Source organism: Octodon degus, unplaced genomic scaffold (genome assembly GCF_000260255.1).
Source record: "Octodon degus isolate 3935 unplaced genomic scaffold, OctDeg1.0 scaffold00366, whole genome shotgun sequence".
Taxonomy (NCBI): Eukaryota; Metazoa; Chordata; class Mammalia; order Rodentia; family Octodontidae; genus Octodon; species Octodon degus.
In genome coordinates, this window is record NW_004524942.1 from 203739 (window position 1) to 212063 (window position 8325).

Genomic DNA, 8325 nt, shown 5'->3' on the forward strand with positions numbered 1-8325 from the left:
ATAGCAGGCCTGGGATTGAACCCTTGGCCCTTGCACCTGCTTGCAGGTGCTTTAATTGGCTGAGCTCTTTGGCTGACCCTCATTTGTTTTCATGAGGCATACTTATTCAATCAAAATTCAAGATCTGATTGGCTACAAAATAGTATTTTAATACATAGAAATAAGGGCCGGGGAGATGGCTCAATGGAATAAGTGCTTCCTGGCAAGCACAAGGGCATGAGTTCAAACTCTGGTTCCTTAAAAAAATAAAAAATAAATTAAAAAAATTAATACATAGAAATAAAGCTCTATTTCTACGAGCTCTATTTTTAATGTGTGTTCAACTAAACACTTTATTTTCAGTGGCTACTCTTTGACATATTATGCACATAAGCATGGATGAAACATGAAAATGTCACATAGATTGCAGTAAGATCCATAGTCAACTTGTGCTAAGTAAATATAGTTAATAAAGCATTTTTTGATGTTAGCATATGAGTGTTAATAGCATAGTGTAGAAGGAGGTATGAAGCGGGCTTCAGATTTCAGACTGTATAAACCCAAATATTGACTCTATTCAGTAGGAATATCACTTGGGCAAAAGCCTGAACTTCTTACTACCTCAGTTTCTTTATCTACCTCATAGGACCATGCAAAGTTAAACATATATATCTATCTAGATAGCTAGAGCGAGTGAGCGAGAAAGAGAGAGAGAGAGAATAAAATAGTGATTCAATATTTAATTCTTCATAAATTATACCACAAACTACTTATCTAATAACTATAGTACATGTAACAAATTAGTAGTTCATAAATCTTTGAAAATTAAAGGAAATTAATTTTATAGTATATTTGATTATTCTATGCTCCTTTATAGAAATCCTGTTCTTTTTTATAATACACAAAAGATGAGCTGGAACTCAACACAATATCACAAACACAAAAAATAAAAATAAGTAATCTTTATTTTCATTGAGTACAATGATCACTGAAAATATAAACATAAATCTATTCCACAGATCACTCAGTTTTTAAGATTTATGATTTCATCATAAAAATTGCATTTCCAAAAAAGTGAATAAATACATTACAGTGTATGTCATTGTGTTTTCATTCCCTGCCTGTGGGTGCATCGGCACAGCTGATAGGTGGCTAAGTCAAAATTAATCTCTAGAATCTATGTGACGTGTGAAGCCTCAATTGATCACAGGTGGCGGTTGGGAGTGTGACTGCATCCCAGGCTTGCAGCTGGCTTGTTGTTTGGAGGTGGAAGCAGCAGAGCACTGGAGGAACCGCCTGGAAGGTTGCGCCTCCCTTGCTGGCTCCCTCTTGGACTCTGCGTGCTGTCTGCTTTGCCAGGAGCCAAAATAAGGTTTTGTTCTTTTAATTTGTTAGTATCCGGTACTATGTCCAGCCACAAGAAAGTGAGTAAGACACTCTGCTCTAGTGATGTGTTTATTTATTTAATTAGTTTGTTTTAATAAATGAGGGATGAGTTGAAATTCAACAGACTGTCATACACGCAGAAAGTAAAGATCAGAGCGTCTTTGTTGTAACTGGATGCCCTGATTTTGACAAATTCAACTACTGACATCCATTTCATAGATAATTCACCATTTCAATGTTGATGATTCATTATAAAAATTCATTTTTGAAAAAGGCATATCAACACAGCTCAATTTGTATATTATTATTTTTCCCATTCTCTGTCTTTTAGTGTATTGGCAGGTCTTATTTGTAAAACAAGTCAAGATTAATTTTACAGAATTCTACTTTATATTACAAAAGCAGAAACATGCAACAATATTAAAATAGCATGCGGACCAGTCAAATAGCTCAGCAGATTAAAGCACCTGCAAATGGGCGCAGAGGCTGGGGGCTGGATTTTTGGGCCTGCCAGGGCCAGCCTTGCCCCAGGGGCGTGCTGAGAGGGCTATTGAGACTGGGTGCGGTGGCACGTGTGCCTATAATCCCAGCTCTTGGGAGGCTCTACACAGGCGGATCACTATGAATCTGATCTATGCAGTGAGACCTTGAACACCCTGTAGACATCCGCCCAAAAAAGAAATAACATGAAGAAAATAAGAGACAAACTAATTGTAAAGGAATGCTTGCTATGGATGGACATTGTTGATAGTCCATGATTAGGTGTATGAAATTAGGTTCTCTCTCAAAGAGTTTTGCTTTTGTAACATTGGTTTGAATAACAAACAAAAAAGTTATTATAGAAATAGCAACAACTCTAAACACTTTTAGTATATATTATGACCACCAGTCAATCATTTCCCTGAACATTTTCTTTTTTTTTTTTTGCGGAACCGGGGATTGAACTCAGGCCCTTGCGCTTGCCAGGGAAGTGCTTATTCCACTGAGTCATCTCCTTGGCCCCTCCCTGAACATTTTCTAAAAAGTTTTCTGCTCATAAAATGATACAATTTGAATGCTGAGCATTCCGCAAAGGGCCATGTGTATGGCTTGGTTCCCATGGAGTAGGGTGCTATTGGGAGGTGAGGGAATCTTGAACGGGCGAGGCCTCTGGGCAGGGCCTTCTGCCAAAGTGCGTATTCTCTCTAAGATCACTGTGGGGCTAGCCTCTCTCCTTCCTCTTCGACGCTTCCTGACTCATGACACAAGCAACTAGTTTTCACTTCCCTGTGTCCCCATCATGGTGTCATTACTTGTCCAGGTGATAAAGCAAATGAGCCACCCAAATTCAGGCAAAAACATCTAGACCCATAGGCCACAGCAAATCTTTTCTCTTTTAAGTTCTTTAATTTAAATGTTTCATTATAGTTCCAGAAAACTGACTAGTAAATAACTGGTGCCAATTCATTGCCCATTGTCATCACAAGGGTGCCATTTAATCTTTGTATGTCAGAGCTTTCTTGTTTTTCAAAGCTTAAAAGGAAGATTCATAAGTATCAATGGAATGTAGTATGCACATCTCTTTATTCATATAATTATGGTTGCATTGTGTTCGATGCTCCTATTTTTATTTTATATGTAGGAGTATTTCCATTCCTTCTCATATGGCCTGCTTATCCCTCTGAGGATGAGATAAGCAGAACTGCAAGCTGTGTGCACAGAAATAAGAGATTCCTAAATTAATATAAAGCTTTTGTCTTGATTCTTGTTAAGACTTCAGTGAGTATAATTATCAGTATGCTCTACTTTCAGTGAAATCTTTTATGGACAGAAAAAAGGGACTGAACATAAGTTTGTTTTGAAATTTTGCACAGATGAATTTATTTCCCAGAAAATGCACATGAAATCTAGATGAAGATTTTGTATCAAGAAATAGAAGTGGTTATGGTAAAGTACAAGAGTCCAAATCAATAATATAAATTATGTATCTGAAAATAAAAGAAAAAAGATACCCTGATGTAATCATGGCAACTAGGTCATATTTATATTGTATTAAAATAAACATAAATACTTTGTAATGTTTCCATTCATATATACCTATATTATATATATCCCTATTTTAAAGACTAGTCCAACAAAAAGTATAATTATTAAGGTACACTTAAAATTTTTAATTTTAAAATAATTAAATTCTTACCCAGATCAAAGGGTTTTCCTGGACTCCATGTGCGGAAATAATCATCCTAAGGGGGGAAAATAATGTGAATTGAGTGTAAATGAGTAATTTCAATGCACAGATTTAAATGAAATATAAAATAATATATGAAACAAAAGTTGTATACAAACCTCTACTTCCTTCAATGGCAAGCAGCAAATTATAAAAAAACAGAAAACAAATGAAAAATAAAAAGGAACAAGAAAAAAATAGTTATCAAAGGAAGAGACTGTTTACAAATTTCAAAATCATCTTTCAATTATTATTTTCATTTTCATTACACATCACTTGTTCCCCTAACAATTTAACTCTTTTTGGTTGTTACTTCTCCTAAACATTACAATGCTATTCTCTCAATTGTAATTCAGTGTATACTATAATGTGCTGATAATTATGCTAAATTAATGTGCTATAAAGTATTTTACACTTTCCAATTACACAATTTCATTTCCCACTAGTAAACTAGTAAATGGAACCATTCATATAGCAAGGAAAATATCAAGTGATTTTGCAGTAGCCCATTGAGTATATATACCCTTTATGCAAATAATTTACATTAATTGAATATCTAAGGAGTTCACCACGATGCAATTGGGAGCCTGAAAAAACAGCACAGCTAATTAAATCCTGGCTAATGCTGACATTTTCAACATGAAAAAACTAATGCAATATATTTGTAATGCATTTATTAAATATAATTGCAAAACTTACAATGAGGTGAATGCTTGCTAGAAAAATAATTGAAAAACAATGCCAAAGAACTAAATCTATTTTATTTAGTGTGTCTTTATTGCTCTAAAAGCCCTGAAAAAAATACTTCAACCTTATCAAAATCAGACTTCATAGTTAAAATTAGCATTCTGTTTTCACTGAGCATATTATGGCAGAATTGAAGTAATTCCTTTTCCTTACTTTTATTCACTCAGATCATTTGGTGTTGGAGATACAGAATTTGGAAATTTCAAAAGACAAAACACAGATTGTGTGTGCGGTATGTGTTTGCTACTATATTTAATAATACTCTATAGTGTGTAAATAGGAAAATCTAACACTTCTTAATTTCCAAAATAAACATAGCTCTCTATTTATGGAAAAAGTTTAAATTATTTTTCCAAATGTTTCACTAAGTGTGACTGTTCAACACCACTGTGTGTACTCTCACTGCTTCACTTCAAATGAATGAAAAGGTAAAAAAGAAATAAGAAAAATAAAAAAAAATTTACAACTCTACAAAGAAAATCATCCATAAAGAAGACTACTCTATCAGCCTTGTAACATAACTGTATGTCCAGACAGCATTGCAAGGAGAGGGAAACAAGGACATTTTGTTCTCACAGGGTCTGCACTAAATTATCTGGGATTAGATCAAGAGAGGATAATGCCATTGGGTAATTAAATAAACATTGATCTTTTAATGGCTTTTTGAAAACAATTTCAGTGCGATAAAAATGCAGGAAACTAAGCTTTCAAATTAAATCACTCCACCAAGGATCTCAAAAGTTGAGCTGAAGATTATAACATACTCATTTAATGTCTTTTATTTTTTAAATTATATCTTGCTGTTTAGGGATGATTAACCTTTGTTCCACACAAAGTGATGATTTGGACAGGTGTAGTTTTAAGTCTCCACTAAAGCCTAACAGAACCTGAGTGTGAGGGTATGAAGAATGGAACTGAAGTCATGCAATCTGGCTTCCTAGTACCATCCCTTTAGCAGAGGTGACGACCTAGAACTCAGACCCTTGTAACTAAAGCTGGAAAAAGAACACCTACATGTGTGAGATGGGTGCTAAGAGAGCAAATTATAAAGTATATAAAGCACTAGCAGAATATACGACACAGAGATAGCGCTACAGTTTAATAACCACTTAGAAGAACCACGGTTGTCTTGCTAACGGCCCAGGCAAGCGCCACTGGCCAAGCACTCGTTACTGTTGACAACATCCTTGAGCTATTTACCGTTTTTGAAAACAGCCATAGACTCATCCGTTGTAAAAGTTCATTCTAAAAAAGAATATTGTAAAACTTAACCTCAATTAAATTTAATTAACTTCCTTCCGAATAACATCATTAAATTTGGTTACTTTGGGACCACAGTTATAGAAAAGTCTATAATCATTGTGAAGAGAGGGGACTTACTCTTTTGTTCATGTCAAGGGCAACATTCAGGATTGGCTATTGTATGAAAAAGCAGAGCACTTAGCTTTCTAGGCTATTTTTAGACACACTCTTTGTATTCTCACATCACTGGACTTTTTTTTTTTTTTAATGGTTTCACTTCATTAAATCTTAGGAATTTTGCCAGGATGAAAAATAAAAGTATTTTTGCATAAGTGCTCATTTAGACACAAAATTTCTTTTGTTTCAAATTCTTTGTGTAAATATTAGCTGTTCTTGGGCTTCAATTTAGATCCAAAATAAGCCAGCCGGCTTTAGAAAACAGCTGCAAGAAATGGTTCCACATGGAGAAATTTAGGCTTAGACAACTACAGGCAGAACCTTAGTCATTCAACAAGAAGAGTTGGATTCTTGTTACTCAGATTCACAATCATGTTCTAGTGAACTGAAAAGGCCGTAAAAATTTAACGAGTTTGCCATCACACTTTTGCCGATTTCTTAAACTTAAATAAATAACAATTGTAGTTTCTCACAAAATAGCTTGGGGCAGAAAATCTGATACGTGTATTATATCAGTGAAAGTATATTCTTTTTCTTATGCTATGTCTTTTCCTCGAGTTTCAAATAAAGTATCACTGTAACACAGGACATCATCACAACCTGTAGTATTATTGATATTGCCGGCCAGATAAAAACTTGATGCACTGAAGGTCAGGGGGTTGTCACGTGCGTCAAGGGCTGCTTGCCAGCATTATGCGCTGCTGCTAGCGAGATTCCAGTGCGCATGCTCAGCCAAGACGCACTCTTCCTCCAGAGAGCCGAATGTCCACTGGAGGAAAAACCAGCTACTTGAGGCCCACCGAGGTAGTGTTATAGGAAAATACAAGAAAAATGAATCAAAATATCCCACAAAAGGCCAAGGGGATACCTCAGCGGTCTAAGTGCCTGCCTGGCAAGTGCACCTACCTGGGTTTGATCCCAGGTACCCTATGCTGTGTCAGCCCCATGCCGAGCTGGCCACTGAAACTGGGTATGACAGAGCTTGCCTGTAATCCCAATGCTGGGGAGGCTGAGACAGGATTACTATGAGTCTGACCTGTGTAGTGAGACCCTATGCTAAATAAATAAATAGTTTTTTTTTTTTAAATCCCATCAAAGGAAAATTCTACCAATAACAGTTTTTTCTCATATATTTTATGATATTAAGAGATTATTATATATTCAATTTTATATGCACGTTTTTCAGAACACATTTTATTAAATGTATTTTACAATTGTGTAATTACTTTTTCAAGCTATTTAATAGCTACATGTACAATTTGGTATGGATCAACCATGATTTAGTTTATGCCTCCATATATCTGTACTTCATATTTTATAATAATTTGCTACAGTAAAAAAATAACTACATGAATAAATTTCTTTTTATAACTATAAAATGTGCATTTAGGAAAGAAACTAGAGGGCAGAAACACTATATTTTTGACAGAGGAAATACTTTTCCATTACTGTAACCAGTTGCAACCAGTTTGCTTTCAAGGGAAATAGTCCAAAAAAGTTAGAGCCAAAACTCAATGCTTAGCATTTTGTGTCCAACTACTGACATCTACACTAACAAATTCTTTTCTGTCTGATTGAATGTTGCAGCATGAAGCCAGAACAGGAGGCTTAAGCATCCTCCTAGATGTCACACGAGTAGTTGGGCCTGGAGGAGTTTTGATGCCCAAGAGCTCCGGGAGGTCCAAGAGCCCAGCACACGGAGGTAGCACTCAGGTGTCCCATCAGGCATTATTAAGCCATTGCAGCTGCTCCTGAGCCACACCGAGCTGTGCTGTCTGTAAGGTCTTACTAAGTAAACCAATCTGATGATGAAAGATTGGCAAGAAAAAATTGAATTGCCAAAACATCAAGTCATCAAAACATCAAATACTACTAAATGCATACACAGTTGATGTGTAGGGAATAATTCCATAACCAATATTCAATTAATATTTGAAAACTAATGTAAAATATTTTAAGCTGCAGAAACATATTCCACAGTCACACATTAAGCGTAGAAGGTAATGCTTTTAGAGGTGCAATTTGAAATAAGCATCAAATTATTATTTATAAACAGAAATTAATTTTGATACATTGTGCTCATAGCCTAAGCAAAAAAGCAATGCAGTTCTAAGTGGACCGTAGAACTTTCGAGGTTGTTTGTATGGTATCTATCTATCTATCGATCGATAGATCTATGCATATATAAATATACATTTTAAATTTATGAATTAATTACAAGGATGCAATATTTAGAGGATCGTATGACACATACCTTGAAACACATATTTTAACAAATTATAGCTTTGTCAAAAAATCCAGGTAACAAAAGTTGTCAATATTTTTTTAGAGATTTCAATAACCACCTTGCATCTTACTATAAAACCTGGAGTACAATCTCAAGGAAAATAAAATAGGTAATTATATTTGGCCATAATGTTGTCAACCATCAAGAGCCACCTTATTATTGACATGAACATCTTTGCTGTGAATTCTCCCATGAAGTGTTTTCATAATGCTCCCCTCAGAAGGAATCCACCCAAGAAACTCAGGTTGTAGGCTGCTTCGGAATGGGGACCCGAAGGGAAAAAGGAAGCCCACTCACTATG

At 35.3% G+C, this 8325-nt stretch overlaps 1 protein-coding gene across 1 annotated transcript in view; it reads right to left on the minus strand.

Annotated features, from left to right (window-relative positions):
- The window catches only part of LOC101592810 (testican-3-like), a gene marked incomplete at its 3' end in the record, with an annotated part of 365719 nt that overhangs the window by 176656 nt on the left and 180738 nt on the right, over positions 1–8325 (minus strand). Inside the window, exons 2-3 of the mRNA XM_004648223.1 lie at positions 3691–3699; positions 3542–3587 (exon numbers count right to left, since the gene is read on the minus strand). Coding sequence (XP_004648280.1) covers positions 3542–3587; positions 3691–3699 — 55 coding nt within the window. The remainder of the gene's footprint in view (positions 1–3541; positions 3588–3690; positions 3700–8325) is intronic.